This window comes from Cimex lectularius, unplaced genomic scaffold (genome assembly GCF_000648675.2).
Source record: "Cimex lectularius strain Harlan isolate CLEC.00 unplaced genomic scaffold, Clec_2.1 scaffold443, whole genome shotgun sequence".
Taxonomy (NCBI): Eukaryota; Metazoa; Arthropoda; class Insecta; order Hemiptera; family Cimicidae; genus Cimex; species Cimex lectularius.
The window spans coordinates 31628-50125 of record NW_019394192.1 but is presented as its reverse complement, the minus strand read 5'-3'; the positions used below and the strand labels follow the sequence as shown (position 1 = coordinate 50125).

At 34.4% G+C, this 18498-nt stretch overlaps 1 protein-coding gene across 1 annotated transcript in view; it reads right to left on the bottom strand.

Moving 5' to 3' along the window:
* LOC106669089 (adhesive plaque matrix protein 2-like) overlaps nucleotides 1–18498 on the bottom strand; it is a gene marked incomplete at its 5' end in the record, with an annotated part of 93188 nt that overhangs the window by 51403 nt on the left and 23287 nt on the right. Inside the window, one exon of the mRNA XM_024230070.1 lies at nucleotides 11157–11290. Coding sequence (XP_024085838.1) covers nucleotides 11157–11290 — 134 coding nt within the window. The remainder of the gene's footprint in view (nucleotides 1–11156; nucleotides 11291–18498) is intronic.

Here is an 18498-nt window from a genome sequence, read left to right as displayed (position 1 = left end):
AGAAATGTTTAGATTAAAAGATATCACGATTTTCCGACGCCAGGACGTGATATCTTTCAAAATCGATAAAAAGCGAAATTACTCTGAAATGGTTGAGAATCGGACCATAATCAATATGAACTTTTTTGTTCATTTTAGGGTCAAGAATCTACTGGTGAAGTTTGTAGCACGAGTAGCAATTCACCCTGTATATATATATAGGTAGTAAATAGATAGATAGAAAGATAGATAGATACATAGATAGATAGATAGATAGATAGATAGACGGATAAATAGATAGAGATAGATATATAGATAAATAAATAGATAGATGGATAAAGATAGATAGATAGATAACAGATAGATAGATAGATAGAAAGAGAGGGAGAGGAGAGAGAGAAAGAGAGAGGTAGAGAGAAAGAGAGAAGGAGAGAGAAAGAGAGAGAGAGAGTTATTCTGATTGATAAATCAAACAAAACTGACAATTCAATCAATTTTTCAGAGTTTGTTTTACAATATGTAAATTGTCTTTTGCATTACCAGTCAAACTTTTTTTTCTTACATTTTAATTAATTGTGATATCAACCTTTATATACTTCAAGGTATTTAATATCAAAACTGATGATATTGAAAACATGGAGCGGTACAAATAATCCCTGCTCTACCGGGTCAATATTCAATAAATTTCTTGTGTTTATTTGTTCCTGTCCGGGAAAAAAGCGAGGATGGAAATTCAATAAGAGGCCGGCAAAAATGCTACTCTATTCGTAAGGATTTGTGCCTAATCCGGGCATGCATGAATTACTAGGGAGGCACCAAGGGCTCACCATATTGCCATATTTCCACCGGTCCAATTTCCCATTACGATAAACCAAGAGGGTGGGCACACATTTTATACCATCGGGCCTGCGGTCACAGAGCCAGGGGTGAGAAACTCAGTTTAGTAAATATTTCAATTAATTATTCTTTTTATGTATGATATTGGTAAGATGAAAAAGTCAGTGTCAGGAGCGGGTTTCGAACTCACTACCTTAGGCAATAACCACTTGAGCTATCGTGACTTCAATCTACTAGGACACCAACCCCCTATCTTAACCTACGACCTTTCTAATTTTCCCTATTTTTGCCATTTTTCATATGTCGTATACTCAGGATTCGATTATAAGCGACTTATGAAAAAGGCCACGGCGAGCTGTTAGCGAAATGAATCCATTTATCTTTAGTGGTCTAATTAACAATATTAATTATTTCAATTAATTATTATTATTATGTAAGGTAGTAACTAACTATTTGGTTTAGTAAGTTAGTGAAAATAATAGTTTATGTGTGGTGCTTAGTGATTGTTAATTAATAGATTATTTGGAGATCGTGAGGTGCGGTCTGGTGTGACGTAGGTTTAGAAAAACATTTTCCTTATCATGCTGACGTTTCGATCTTTATTGAGATCATTTTCAGGGCCTGGGATTTATAAATATTTTTTAAATTATACAAATACAAATAAGATATGACTATAAATTTATACAATGATGTACACAACATTTTAGGTAGAATAGGTTACATTTAGGTAGAAAGGTTAAAAATTTTAGGTAATCAAAGTATTTCTACTTTTCTACTAATTTTCTACTTGCTATGAGAAATTTTAGACGCAATCAAAATATTTCTACACATAAAACAAACACTTTGAGTAAGTATAAATACTTCGATTGAGTCTAAAGTTTCTATCATTGTATAAATTCATTTTTTCACATCTTACATATATTTATATAATTTAAACAATGTTTAAATATCCCAGGCCCTGAAGATGATCTCAATAAAGATCGAAACGTTGACACGATAACGAAAATATTTTTCTAAACCTAAGTCCCGTCCCACCAGACCGCATCTTACGATCTCCCAATAATAATAGTTTGTCTTTGAAGTGGTGAATTAAACTCGTTCATCTTGTGTGAAATGTTCACTCAAAAAATATTATTTTCTGAACTACTACAAAATAATTAAAGATAATAAAGAATAGAAAACAATTAGGCTAAATAATGCTAATTTTATTACCACGACCGAGTATGATCCTTCATAAATCATTATTCTTTACTAAATATTTATATGTATATATATAAATTATTTATTTTTTTAAATTAATTATACGTTTTATATGAGGTCTTGGTTCTATCTTACTCGTAACGCTAGAGTCTTCATCTCAACCAAGACCTCAAATAAAAAGTATAATTAATTATAACAATTAATAGGTTAATTATGGAATAATTTATTATAAATTTGAATATTTTGAATGCCATAATTTTTAAAACAATACGTCGTCTTATAAGATTGGACTGCTCCGAAGCCAAGGCCCTCATAAAATATGCCCCCCAAGCATGGACCTACAGGTACGGTATCATAACAAGTAAATTAATTTGAACTGTACTGCTTCCATTTCATATTCTCTAGAAGATTATTCTTTTTATGTAAGGTCTTGGTAGAGATAATAATAATTTTGAATGTATAATTAAGTCTGTAAGACTTACTACGAAGTTTAAACCAATTTTACTTAAATGTCTGAAAGTTGAGATTTTTGTTTGTTGTATGGGAGGACTTTTTCCCCTTTAGTTGTATATTATTTTTTAAATAGTATTTAAACGTTGTTTGTTTTGTTTTAACTAAGTGTTTGGTATATACAGGATGTTACAGGGTTAAATGTCAAAACTGCCATGGTGGATTCACTAAATAAAACGTAGTTTAGTGCCACCAGAACGAGGTTTCTCTCTTGTCACTTTCCTGAGATATTAACGGTTTTGTGATTTTAGTCTACAATCAGATTTTTTTAAACATAAAATCGGAATTTATCACTTTTAACGTCATGAAAATACAGATCTGATATTCACGAACTACTTTCAATTAATTAATCTTTTTATGTAAGGTTTTGGTTGAAATGAAAAAGTCACGAGGGGGATTCGAACCCACGACGTTCGGCTAAATACGCAGATGCTTTACCACTTCATCAATCGTGACTTCGAACCTTTCGGACACCAACTCCATCTCAACCTACAAACGTTCGGATTTTTTGACCCCTGTTTGCCATTTTCAAATGTCGTTTACTGACCGCTCGTGACACTAACTTTTTTATCTCAACCAAGACCTTACATAAAAACAATAATTAATTGAAAGAAGTAACTAGGTCAATTGACCACTAACACGTAAATGGATTCTCCAGAAGGTTGGTCTTTATTTATCTTTGTATTTATCATTTATCATTTTTCAGTAATATTTTTTTTCTTTTGAGTCACGTATGTATAGGAAATTATAAATATATAGGAAATCCTTGTTTTATGGCAGATAGTAATGATCTCCGACAGACGATTGTAAACCATGTCGTATATACTGTGGACTTAAATAAGATTCACTGGTATAAACTAAATTTTTGTAAATAATAAATAATTTTCTATTCTATGTTCTATTCGATTCTAACGATTCATAGTATAAACTTAGATGTAAACAAGGATTAATTTTTATGGTATACCAGAAAGGGGTTGGGAAAGCTTCGTAAATTAAGAGCCGGCTGACTGTAACCCTAAGTTGGACTTTATTGCGCGTAAATCGTTCTCCTTCTTATAAAGAGTGAACGTTCCAAGTGCGTCGGGCATAAAATTTAATTTAAGAAAAAAATTGCTTCCTTATTACAAACTTGCGTTTTATAAGTTTTTTTCCAGCGGACATCAAAACTTCCTGCTACCCTCCGTCAAATCGAATTTCCTTTTTTTGAAAATAAGAAGAAAATAAGAAATTGACGGATTTGTTTTAAGTCAATTAATTGGATCAACTGTATATAAACCTTATTATAATGTAAAATTGATTTAGACAGAAATGAAATTTATTTAGAGACCTGAGGAGAAAATTGTTTCATTTTAACAATTTTTTTATTATTTCGGAATGACAAACTTTTTGATATCCTTTCTAAAATAAAAGTGCCTATTAGTTTTAAGTTAATCAAGCTGGTTTATTTACACTTCAAACTCAAGATAATTGGAAAAACATGACAAAATAACAAGAATAATAAGAAATAATAAAAACCAAATAAATAGAACTTTGAAAACAATTTTTGTTTCTCTTTCGCATAAATACATCCTGATATCTCTCATAAAACGATACTCAATAAAAACATTTATGCAATATTAATTCGAATTTCTCTATTTTCAAAAATGCAATAATTAACAGATCGCTAAAGTAAATTAATAGGAGTTATTGTATTTTCAACTTGTGATAAATGAAAATTAATCGTAAATAATAAAAATTAAGTAAAATAAATAAATAAAATAAATTAATAAGTAAATAAAAAATAAAATAAACACTTCTTAGAAATTGAAAGTAAAATTATTGCCTTATAGAGGATCCTTTGAAGATGAAATGTTCCTCATTTAGGCCTTTATCAAGCCATTTTAATTTTTCATAAAGAAACAGATTAGTTTTAAGAAAACTCTTTGTATCTACACTATGTAACCAAAAATCGCTGTTTTCGAAGAAATAAAATATAAATTTTTTAGAAAACCGGGAAAAAATTGTTTCATTATAATGAAATTTTCTTATCCCCTTGGAAATTCACTTAGACACAAAAATGACAAATGGTTATTTGTCGGGAGTTCGAATAAAATAAACCTTATTAACAAATAGACACAACACTAAACATTATTAAAGATAAACGGCCCAACATAGCACTGCAGACAACTCTATCGAAGGACACGTTCGTAACAATGATCTGACACTGCTGTGTTAACGGATATTTTTCATACGACAATCAATTTTATTTGGTATAGCCATGGGTAGCAACCTAGGCCCGATACTTGGAAACATAATTAAGAAACATCTAATAAATACAGTCATACCACAACTCCATTTCACATTACCATTCCTCACTAAATACGTAGATGATATATTGACAGCAGTTCCCACAGATCAAATTCAAACTACATTAGATACATTTAATAGATTTCACCAACGCCTACAATATACACATGAAATCGAAAACAACAAAACAATTTTTACATACACCCGTAATAAAACAACCAGATGGCACATTAATCACAGATTGGTATCAAAAAAACAAAGAAACACAGATCGCTACCTCTACTTTACATCTCACCATCCTCTTCACACAATAATAAACACGGCCAAAGGGTTACTTCACAGACTCTAAGCAATGAATCATTTCACCACAAGAACATAAAAAAATATACAAACAGATCGTCCATAGCAATATCTACCGTAAACACATAATTAACAGAATAATCAACAACTATAGCTCAACACTAACAACATCCACTATTACTAACAATTACTATTAATTAACATTTTTATTTCGTGGTCCGCTTCACCAATTAATATATTACAATTAATTAAGGTTTTTAGTTGAAATAAAAAAGTCAATGGCACGAGCGGGATTCGAACCCACGATCTTCGGTTAGATACGCCGCTGCTCTACCACTTGAGCTATCGATCCCCTCGGACACCAACCTCGCATCTCATAGTTTTTATCTCTACTAAAAACTTTAATTAATTGTAATATATTAATTGGTCAAGCGGGTTACGATAGCTCAAGTGGTAGAGCAGCGGCGTATCTAGCCGAAGATCGTGCGTTCGAATCCCGCTCGTGCCAGTGACTTTTTTATTTCAACTAAAAACCTTAATTAATTGTAATATATTAATTGGTCAAGCGGACCACGAAATAAAAATGTTAATTAATAGTAATTGTTAGTAATAGTGGATGTTGTTAGTGTTGAGCTATAGTTGTTGATTTCTTCCGTGAGGTTCGGTGTAAAGCCCACATCATCCAGCAGTATATTGCCGACATGTCGACATCTCTCGCTTGCCCCTTCCGAAGGGGTGGATTAACATTGTGCACTTATCCGTGTGCGTAAAGGGATACCCAAAAAGTGGTCGAAATGCATCGACCAAGTTCTCATGTATTCCATAGATAGAGACGACAACTGTATCTTTCTGGGTGTAAGGGCTCCACTAGCGTCGAAACCTCCGGATGCGCTCCGGCCGCGTTTTCGATTTTAGTGAAATCTCTAACCACCCGCTAGAGGAAGCCAATCCACAGACTAATCGACATACTGACTTCTCCCGCAAGCCCCTTCCGAGGGGGTGGGTTAACGTTGTGCACTTGCCAGTGCCGCGCGTAAAGGGATAACCAAAAAGTGGTCGAAATGCATCGGCCATGTCTCCAACGTACTCCCTAGATAGAGACGACAACTCTATCCTGTCATCTCCCTGTGTGTAGGGGCTCCGCTAGCGTCGAAACATCCGAATGCGCTCCGGCAGCGGCTATGATTTTAGTGGAAGAGGAGACCATGCCTACGGTGAAGGCAGCCTAGTCGACCACCACCGAAAAACATCCGTCCCCGTCCTCTCGCATTGGAGGGACTCCGTCAGTGTAGCTCCTCAGCTCCTCGAGGGCTATACGCACTCGGCAATCCGATCCTTCCGATTCCCGCGAGGTCGGGAGGTGATTCGGTTGTCAAACGCAAGTACTACGGTCCACGGCCACGAATGAAACACAAACTTATTTCTAGGTACCCGCTAAGGGTCACCACAAAGCCACTTCGAGTCCTTACCCAAGCAGCAGGGGTTGAACTTGTTGAAGATACCCTGCCCGCAGTTCAAATGATTATGCACCCTCCCCCGTCCGTATATATAAATATATATAGAGAGGATCTTGTACCCGAATCCCGTGTGCCTCTGATGCAGCATCCGCCGTCCGAGGTCAGCATCTCGAAGAAACTAAATAGGCGTAGTCACACGCTCCCTGAGTCCTATCGTCCAAATGCAAGGATGTTAAAGCAATCATGCGCACCAGGAAACTCGTGCAGCTCGTAGAAAAGCTAAAAAAGCTCGTGCAGCAGTAAAAGTCGTATCAACCGCCGATTAGCAGGTAGTGTTTAAGAATTTTTTCTAAAAGTATACTGGGTTCGAAAGCAGAAATGCCGGATTAATTACTTAAAATAATACGGTAAATTTTTTTTCTATTAACAAAAAAATTGTTAAAACAGTCGTTGTGTATTGAATACATGCAGTTTGGTGTATAACTTAAATTTTAAAAAATTAATAATTAGTCACAAGTTTAAATATAATTGAATTCACTATAAAGGACGGATTACTCTAACACGCCGACAAAACATCATTTAACAATTTTTTTTCAAATCCCAACCCTGTATAACCTATTCTACCTGACATTCATAATAGTTATTGTAACATTGTTTACTCTGTTAGATTAATAAGCTTGGCAAATGTCAATAACTGTTATTTTTAGATGTGCAATCAAATTATCTCGTATGTTTATTTTTCATTGTTGACATAATATATGTGCGTTATTTTTAGATATAACTTAAATTTAATTTGAATTGTGCGAGTTTTAAATATTTTAAATATTCATTGTAATTTTAAAAAATGAACCGAATCACATAGTGAAGCATAAATATAATAAAATATTAAAGCCTCTCATTGTCCAAATTTTCTTATGATTTCCCTTTATAAAAAGTCCATTTGTTAATATTCCCAGCTTGCAGATTGTATATCATAATGTATTTTTCAATGAAAATTGATTTCTTGATTAAAATTTTTATGAGGTTTCAATCATATTATTGGGGAAGGGGGTGGAAAAAAAAGAGTTAGGAAAGAAAGAAGCTTGCCAATTTTGTTGCTACTTTGGAGAATTGGTCTTCAATTAGAATTATCCCCTAATGACAACCGTTTCTACTCATTAGGCTGAAAGATAGCCTGGTAATGCAATTACACTGTCTTCTTAACTCTTTTTAATGATCCGACCGGCTAATAGCTGAGGGCTGGTGGATAGTCATTTGATTGAGAAAAGATGTCGTTAGATTAGGGACTTATTAGTACTACCACCCGGAGGCTTTCGCCTCAACCGAATGGATCGTTGAAGAAAAGGGAATTGGATTGTTAACGGAGATGGCAATAATACGGGTTGCTTTTTTTTCTCTGCTCAACATTTTAACCCGTCGTTTTTTGGTAAAATTAAATCAAAACAGTTGTTTAATCGCGTTTATTATGAACCATCTGTATGGACGACTGCGCCTGTGAATTTCATCAAACTTTGTCCATTTTTGTTTGTTTATTAAACTTGGCTTACAGATCAAATTTAAATGTATATTTGATATGATCATAGCCATGAATAACTAGCATAATAAAATTAATCTATCCTTCTTCATATATTATAATATTTTAAGTTTGTGGCAACATATAATTAAGTACACTCTCAAAACAATTTGGCACTGTTTGTTTCATTATTGGGCATTGTAAACTCTTTCAACTGCTATTAATGATTTATTATTCAAATTGGCACAGCTATGTTTAAAGCTAAAATTTGCTGAATACGGATTTATATTTCTCATTCTCACCCTCTCACACACTCTCTCTCACTCTTGCTATCTGTTAATCTATCAATATTTCTATTTATCTAGGTTAATATTTTTCTATCTATATATTTATTTCTTTTTCTTTTTTTCATACACATGTTCTTAATCATTGTTTTAAACGGATATATCCTTTCTTTTGTTTTCCCATCCACTCTTAGCCACATTCTTTTTCTCTCATTCTTTTTCTTCCATTCTCCCTCTCTCTCCCTGTTTTGCTATTTCTCCGTCGATTATTCTAGCCATCTATATATCCTTTATCTACCTTTCTACCTATTTATATATTTTTTAATTTATGTTTCTATTTCATTCTTTTAATCATTATTTCTGACCAAATATCCCATCATTTCATTTTACCTCCCATCCACTCTTTTCACTCACTTTTTCTCCTTACTTCCCTCATTCTCACTCTCACTCGTTCTCTCATTTGCTATTTCCTGCTATTGGCAAAAAATAGGAAAAATTTGAATGGTTCTAGGTTGAGATGGGAAGTTGGTGTCCGAGAGGATCGAAGTCACGATAGCTCCAATGGTAGAGTAGCGGCGTATTTAGCCGAAGGTCGTGGGTTCGAATCTCGCTCGTGACACTGACTTTTTTATCCCAACAAAGACCGTACATAGAAAGATTAATTAATTGAAAGAAGTAATTTGGCCAATAGTCCAATAAATATAATGGATTTAATAAGTATAATTTCACTATAAGCTCCCCGTGGCCACTTCATAAGTCGCTGAGAATCCACTCCTGATTACAAATTTGAAAAATGGTAAAAAGAGGGAAAAGTCGAACGGTTGCAGGTTGAGATGGGAAGTTGGTGTCCGAGAGGATCGAAGTCACGATAGCTCAAATGGTAGAGTAGCGGCGTATTTAGCCGAAGGTCCTGGGTTCGAATCCCGCTCGTGACACTGACTTTTTTTTATCTCAAACAGGATCTTACATAGAAAGAATAATTAATTGAAAGAAGTAACTTGGTCAATTGATCACTAAAACGTAAATGTACTGACATTAATATTAATTATGGGCACAAACGCTTTAGGAAATAGTTCTCATCACCGGTGACGGTTGATGGTGATGACTATTTGCACGGTTTTCACATTTGACGGCGATGCCGTGCGCAAAGGAACCGGTTTTTAAAGTCTGAATTTAATAAAGAGCGTATCGCACGGGTCGTGAGTTAGCCAGGCGAGTGTCCTAGAAACACCCTGTTTAAGCCAGTACGGCGACCGTAACACTTGCACCTAATCAAGCAACACACAATAAATTATGGCCTTTGCGGGCAACAAATTTTTTTCCCGTTAAGCCGCCGCTTTCCCCATTTTTACTCGGTTTATATTGTTTTCTCTTCTACTTTATTGGCCGGCTTTTTATGCTTAATAAGCCCATTTTACGACTTGGCATTTTGTGCGCTTTTTTTTTGTTAATTTAGCCTAGCAATCTCCGAGAACATCCCAGCTTCTCTTGCGCCGTTAGTCTTATAGACAGTATATTTTACATAATGACGGCAGCAAAAAAGTCGTTCTTTAGTTTAATAATAATAATCTTATTATGTAACGCTGAAAGTTAAAAATGTTTGTCAAGAATGAAAAACGAGTCAGCGATAATCAATTTAAAAATTGACAATCGACGTGATAGAATAAAAAGTGCTAACTCGGGGATATTCAAAATGATGCTGAAGAATATATTTGGAAAGAAAAAAAGAGTAACGAATGAAATTACGTTTAATATCCTACCTTCCTGTTGCTTTTTTTTTGTTGTGTCTACGTTTTCTGTCTTTGTACGCAAATTGCCTGCTTTGGTTTGATGGAATTCAGACACACAGGACTTTTCCTACTTTAATTAGCTTATCTTGCAAACCACTGATAGAGATAGATAAATAGACAGATAGACAGATAAATAGATAGATAGATAGACAGATAGATAGACAGATAGATAGATAGATAGATAGATAGATAGACAGATAGATAGATAGATAGACAGATAGATAGATAGATAGATAGATAGACAGATAGATAGATAGATAGATAGATAGATAGATAGATAGATAGATAGACAGATAGATAGATAGATAGATAGATAGATNAGGGAAATGGAGAGAAAGTGGGAGAGAGAGAAATAGAGAGAGAGAGAGAAAGATGGAGAGAGAGAGAGAGAGAGAGAGAGAGAGAGAGATAGAAAGAAATAAAGAGTGAGAGAGAGAGAAAGTGGGAGAGAGAGCGAAATAGACCGCGAGGTAGTTGTTGATGATGCTTTATTAAACCACACAACATGGAGCTTATGGATTTTTGCATTTTTCCGTGTGGTCTGTGGAGTGATGGGAGTGAGATTGAGAGGAAGAGCGAGACGTAGAAACAAAACGAAAGAGAGTGTGACAGGGAAATTTATACAGACAGTTAATGGTAGTAGGAAAGTAGAAATAGGAAAACTTACGTTGTTTTACAACGCATAACATTACATTAGCTTTTACGATAATATAAATTTTACATGGGTTTTGGTAAGATTGTGAATATTCTCATACGAAATTACACGACTGTCCAAGTAGAGTTATGTCAAATGGGAGTAGTACAAGTTTACGTGTGTACGTAGAATTTTAAATAAATCCTATCCCAGCCAACACGTTTATGTTTTATGCCCTATGTTAGACACTATTCCCTTTGGAACTTTGGAGATCGTGCCCGTCGAGAGTAATAGTCGTCGTCTCCATCCCTTCTCGCCAATAGAAAAAAAAAACTTTTCCTATAACTTTTGCAATATTGTTCTTACGGTTTGAGTTTATGCGGCTTCCTATGGGGCCGAGCCTCTTCGAGGAGAGGATCGACGGACGGCGTCAAATTGGTGGAACACTGCTGGGCCACGCCTGACGGGTCACCGACCAACACCATATCCTCGAGTTCTCCCTGTAACATAACAAACGTCCTTTAACAACCAAAACATATCAAAACGTCATACACGTCACGAGGCTGTGTGAACCACCGACAAATGAGACGGTGACGAAAACAACGAGGGACTTGGTATACAATGTTATGAAATCCTTGTTGACAGGTTCATTCGGGTACTTGACAGGCCATCGATAAACGACGTACCCGTCGCATACGGCGTTCATTTTTCATTTCAACAATTGTTTCGTTACACACAGACCGTGAAATGAAATTTTAATTGTCATTCAATCGATGTGACAAGCCAAACATTTCGCCCTTTTGCAGTAGTATTTCCGACAGACTTTTTTTATTAAATCACTTTCTTGCGTAAATTATTTTACTATATTAATTTTTACATTCAACCGATTCATTAATAATTAATAATATGTATCATAAGTTAAAAATTTAAGTGGAGTGGACCGAAGTGACGATAGCTCAAGTGATAGAACAGCGGCGTATTTAGCCGAAGGTCGTGGGTTCGAATCCCGCTCGAGACATTAATTTTTCATCTCAACCAAAAACCTTAGATAAAAAGAATGATCCATTTGAATAATTAATATGGTTAGTTATGACCACTAACCAAATATGAATTTTTGCTAGTGTTGATTTCTTGGGAAACTCTCCTACTCTGGCCACGAAATATCTCTGTTGTGTTATTTTTTGTCGTTCATGTCCCACAAACACCTATTCTCAAACCCAAAAACAAGACGAATCTGTTAATCTTTATCCATAGTGAATTACCAAAACTGTCTAAATTGAACTTCAAAACGCATGGAAAAATCAAACTGGTTCTGAGACATCGTGCGTGTTCTGACATGCACTTCGCTGCCAAAGTAAAAATTCACTTCGGAAAACAAGTATTTATTTGTTTGGACGAACTCGTCAGAACAAAATTTCGTCAGAATTCGCATCCATAGTAACTGTAGCCTTAGTGATTTGGTCTGTCAGATGTATTTTGGCTTTTCGCCATCCTCTGTGGTTTGCGTGTGTGATTTTTCATTTAATCAGGTCCTTTTTTACACTATCGTAAAATGTGTGCCCTTTTTATCTTTGCATTATTTTGCGATGTGTCTGATGGTTTACCTCTTTGTTTTAACATTGATATGTTTTTCATCTCGATAAACTTTTATATATATATATATATATATATATATATGTCGGGAATTCATCCGTTGGGCTATGATCCCACTCATCCTCGGAGATCTGGCCCTCTTCAAAGTCGGACATAATAACAAACACGACTATTTAACAATTATAATTTTATTTAGTAAAAGATCAAGGCACGGATGCACTCCCCACTGGCACGCATAAAATGTTACTGTAACTAACTGGAGGTTCTTATTGCTTCTGCCCCCGCAAAAGTATAGAGCGCACTCCATGGTCTTTCTAAAAACTGTACCTTCGCGGTAAATTTAGATTCTTTAGCCAGTGGGGAGCGTCCAAGACGACACAATGTGTTCGCCTTTCAGGAATTAATAACTTTATAATAATAATAAATAATAATTAATCAACTTTACAAAAATGTGATAAGTAGACAACATAAACATTATAAACATTAATCATTGGGTTTCTTCTCTATCACCGACATACATATACAGGGTGAATTGCTACTCGTGCTACAAACTTCTCCAGTAGATTCTTCACCCTAAAATGAACAAAAAAGTTCATATTGTCCATGGTCCGANTTTTGTTCATTTTAGGGTGAAGAATCTACTGGAGAAGTTTGTAGCACGAGTAGCAATTCACCCTGTATATATATATTTTTTTTTGCATGGTCATTTTCGTTATCAATTTTGCGTCACCGAAAAGTGTTTGGGTTTAGGTTAGATTGGGTTGGGTTAGATTAGAATAGTTACTGTATCTTGATTTTTTCATATTTTCTTAATTTTTTCATTTCAACCAATATCTTACGTAAAGATTTCTTAATTGAAAGAAGTTATTCAATAGAATTCAGTCAATTAGACCATGAAAAACAATGGATTTAAAAATCTAATTCATTATTCTCCTTTTTATAAAAATAAAAAATAAATAAAATAATATAAAAAATAGGGCTGTTGTAAAAGCTATGTTTGTTAAAATGATTTAAATTTAAATAATTCAAAAATTTTTTTTTAGTAGTTCACTCAAACATTTTTTTACTTAGTTAATTTTTAGTAGAGGATGGGGTTTGGTCTGCGAGTTGGAGAACTCATGTTGAACCGGCACACGGGTACTACTGGGTCTGTCTTCACAAAATGACAGACACTTTTTCACTGAAGATGGCGTAATGCCGAAACGCGTTTGAATAACTCAAACAAAAAACCCGCGTGTGAAGACAGACCCAGTAGTGCCCGTGTGCCGGTTCAACATGAGTTCTCCAACTCGCAGACCAAACCCCATCATCTACTATAAGTTCCGTATATTCTATTAATCTATTAATCATGTTAGGAGTACATACATGAGAGATATTCTTTTACATCTTTTTATACGAATTTTGAGATTTACATGTTTTTACATGATTGGGAAGTATACAATTAATTAAGGTTTTTAGTTGAGATGAAAAAAGTTAATGGCACGAGAGGGATTCGAACCCACCACCTTCGGCTTTATACGCCGCTGCTCTACCACCTGAGTTATCGTGACCTCGATCCACTCGGACATCAACTCCCCATCTCAACCCCGCCTTATGAGTTTGAGATGGGGAGTTGATGTCCGAGTGGATCGAGGTCACGATAGCTCAGGTGGTAGAGTAGCGGCATATCAAGCCGAAGGTCGTCGGTTCGAATCCCTCTCGTGCCATTAACTTTTTTTCATCTCAACTAAAAACCTTAATTAATTGTATAGTATTAATTGGTCAAGCGGACCACGAAATTAGTGAAAATAATTGGGAAGTTTATTTTACAGTTGAATACTTCTTGGAATAAAGAATTTTGTTATGATTGTGTTCTGCATAATGGAATTCTACAGATTTTATTTAGGTGTGCAATTTTTTATTGCAAGGATTGTATCATTTATACTAGCTACGATGGTTTGTTCGTCAATCTCATATTATTAAATAGAGTTCATGGTTTATATTTTATTAGAGAAAGAGAGAGAGAGTGGGTGTATGAAAAAAGAGCGAGGAAAAGGAAAACAAAGTAAGATACAGAAAAAATTAAAGAACAAATATACAGAAATTTAGTTAGAGATAGTTAAGTTACAAAGTAAAAGAGAAACGGGTTGAAAAAGCAAGATTAAAGAAAAAGAGAGAGCGACAGAAAGACAGAAAAAGTATTATACAGTTAATATAGTTATAAGTTATTGTATTATATATTATATTACGCCATCTTCAGTGAAAAACTGTCTGTCATTTTGTCTGAGTAAAGTTTATATTATTGCGTCCGTCGCTTGTCGCTGGGGGCGTTGCGTTAGGGGGCGTTGTCTGTCTCGGTGGCGGTTATTTCCATTGTCAGTTATTATTTGTGCGTTGTTGGTTACGATGTTTTGTTCTTCCGAACATTTGTTTTTTGTTATGAAGTGATTTTAATGGTGTAAAGGTGGTGTATGAATGTGAGTTTGCTTGTGCGTTTATAAGTTTTCCGTCTTTAAGTGTTATTTGTTTGTATATCTCGAGGTTCTCCAGAATGTTTAGTTTTCGTCCTTTTTGTGCTTTGTTTATGAATGTCATGCTTGTTTCTATTGTGCTTGGTTCGTGGTTGTAGTGTATTAAGTGTGTGGCGTAATTTGATTTTCCGTCATTGTCTCTGAAGGATCTAAGATTTTCTTTGAATCGATCTCTTAGTTTTCTTCCAGGCTGTCCAATGTAAGTGTATCCGCATTGACATGTGATGCTATAAACACAGTTGCTGTCTAGCGGTTAGTTGTGTCTATCTAATGGCGTAATGCCGAAACGCGTTTGAATAATTCAAACAAAAAAACCCGCGAGTGAAGACAGACCAAGTAGTACCCGTGTGCCCGTTCAACATACTTTATTTTTGCCTACAACTGTTCATGTATATATACAATCAGCGGATTGGATTTCGATTTAGCATTGTGACATTACGTGCGGTGTAGAGAAAAAAATTATATATATTAATCATTTGAGAGGTTTCTTATCTAATTCTTTTCAGTCGCTTACGTGGTAATTGTAGAGAATGGAGTTATCGTATTTGTGTGATAGTGTGATTTTGTAATTTACTATGAAAACGACTGTACTACGTTTTGATGGATGAAAAAACAGTTGGTATGTGAAGATCTGTGAAATATGTTATTGTTTACGTAAAAAGGGGCATAAATTTTGGATTAAAAACTTTAAAATCTTTCAATATTGTAAAATTTGGCCGATTCATGAGCTCAGCACCCGTACATCCAAATAGGTTTGAGTAGGTATGTGTACGTCAAAAGTTTTGGTTTTAGTATAATTTTGATTGTCGGTTGAATAGGTAATAAAGCATTTTAAATAGATAGTTGAGTGTCTGTTTTTTCTCGTGTATGTGGATTCCAAGTTAGTCTTTTATCAAATGTAAGTCCTAAACTGTTAAATTTGTCCGGTTGAAGAACAGGTTCAACAACAAGTAGTCATTTTAAGCAAGTAGGTGAAAAAATTAAAATAGAATCTAAAAACCTTAATTAATTATAATATATTAATTGGTCAAGCGGACCACGAAATTAGTGATTAGAATCTAAATTTAAAGAAATGGGCTGGTCTCTAATTAAACGAAGGTGGTAAAAAGTCACCGGTTTTAAAGCTTCTTCGGTTAGATTCCACTGTTGTCTGGAGATGCGAGAATGGCAACTTTCCTATTGTAGTTTCATACCTAAGATTCACGACAATTCTTTCTGAACGCCTTAAGCAGCTTGTTACTTTTTCTGAAAAAAATCGAAAATTTTGGCCGAAGGGGAGAGCCCTAAAGAAACATAAGTTTTCACACACCCTGGTCATACTAATCATACATATTAACGTAGTTTATCGAGGTTTTACTCCTGAAGGAAGGATAAAAATTTATGTATCGATTCCTTATCGCAACACCGTCAGATTTGTAAAAACTTTACATTTTAGTGAGCCAATTTATACACAAAATATTTAATAAAATATTAAAATAACTGAAATTATTTAGGACTAGGTCAATTTTTACTTTTGACCGCCTCTTAATGACACCGCTGTAATAACACGTCATTCCTCTTCGTCTCAAGCTTCACTTATGTTACCAAACTACAACTTAAACCAAACTGCAATAATTGAAAAATGGAGCAATCTTTGGAAAAAAACTTTACCTATAGTCACTTCAAAAACGATTTAAAATGGTTTATTACTACTCAACCCACAATCAAAAATACCATTAAAATCAAAACTTTTGACATTCACATACATGCTTAAACCTATTTGGATGTACGGTTGCCAAGTTTATGGATCGGCCAAATATTCCTATATTCAAAGATTACAAAGTTTTCAATCCCAAATTTTAAGACTAATTGTTTCTGCCCCTTTTGACGTAGACAATAACTCACTTCACAGAGATCTTCACATGCCAACTGTTTTTTCGTCCATCAAAACGTATTACAGACGTTTTCCTAGTAAATTAAAAAATCACACTATTACCACGTAAACGTCTGAAAAGAATACGGTAAGATATCTCTTAAATGATTAATATAATTTTATTAATCCAGAGTGGCTGCCAATCTTCTGGTTATATATAATACATGTACAGTTGTCGATACAAATAAATCAATCATCTTTTTCTTAAAATCCACGGTCTGTAGCAATTATTATCCAAAGGTTGAAAAATGCCAAGTTATCTGTGGTTGAAATATGTTAATTATTTTGTCTGTTTTCTGGCCTCCCCTGCTTGACGAATTGATAAAAACCAATAATCACCATCTAATAGTTGGAGGCTCACGCGTATAAGGGCGGATAGCGGCAAAGGGTTCTGATGATGGGCTGTGAGCCCGTAACATAATTCTAATAGACAAAATAAATAAAATATTTCAACCATGGATAACTTGGGATTTTTCGACCTTTGGCATATAAATAAAGTTAAAAAATATCTTTTTATGCCTAGACTTTTGTAATAAATTCAAATGAGTTTGTATTTTTCCACGAAATTCATTGAACAATTCAATTGTTATGGAACAAGCTTATTTAGTGAACTGTTCATTATTAATTACTGGTAAATTTGAAATATAATTATGTATTTACCATTCTTGGAACTTCTGCGTTTGATAAAGCGGTAAAAAAAATCCAATGTTAATAAATATTATTTTTTGGGTAGAATTTTTTTCTTGTTGAATACACATGTATAAGTAAAATAAGCATAATTAAATAGCAATTTATTAAAACAATATCAAGAAAACTGTTTTTGGTTTATGCTAAGTAGTGTTTTTTTTAAATGGTTTTCCAGCGCGTTTGATTTTTTTCAGTTTACCCTACGTTGATATCTTTGCTTGGATATTCCTTACACATTACTGAAAGTATAAAATTTATGTAAACTAAATAATAATTAGGCTTCAAGTTAAGAAAGTTCGCTCCAATAGAAAAACCGTTCTTTTTGAATTGAATTGATGTTAAGGAATTTTTGAATTTGCAAACTAAGTTGATAAGAAAATAAGAAATTAAGAAAAAAGAATGGTTGAATAGACAAACTAAGTTGAGAAGAAAATAAGAAATTAAGAAAAAAGAATGGTTCAATAGACAAACTAAGTTGAGAAGAAAAGAAGAAATTAAGAAAAAAATGGTTGAATAGGCAAACTAAGTTGAGATGAAAAGAAGAAATTAAGAAAAAAATGGTTGAATAGGCAAACTAAGTTGATAACAAAATATCTACTTACAAAACAAAACTATTTATCTACAATCATTCAGACAGATTTAATATTACTTTTTTTCGTGTCGTTTTTCATTTCCTGTGCTCGTTTCGTGTCGCTGCAGTAATATTGTCACGTAAGGCCACTCGTAAACTCGGCATATCCTGACATGTCGTTCGACAGCAGTTTTCCGCCCTTTTTGCCTCTATCGGTCCCTCAAAACGAACGCCGGGAAAGTTTTGCGAATTGTGTGACAGCCGAAGGGTCAAGGGGGGTTGCGAACTTAGCCACCCGCGCAGCCGGCCAAATTCAGTTTGTTCGACATGGACGGCAAATATTTGACATACCGTCTGCGAAGAGGTAGCAGGACGTCACGAGTGCTTTTTCATCCGACGCACACTTCAGACCGTTATTACATTATAGGATAAGTC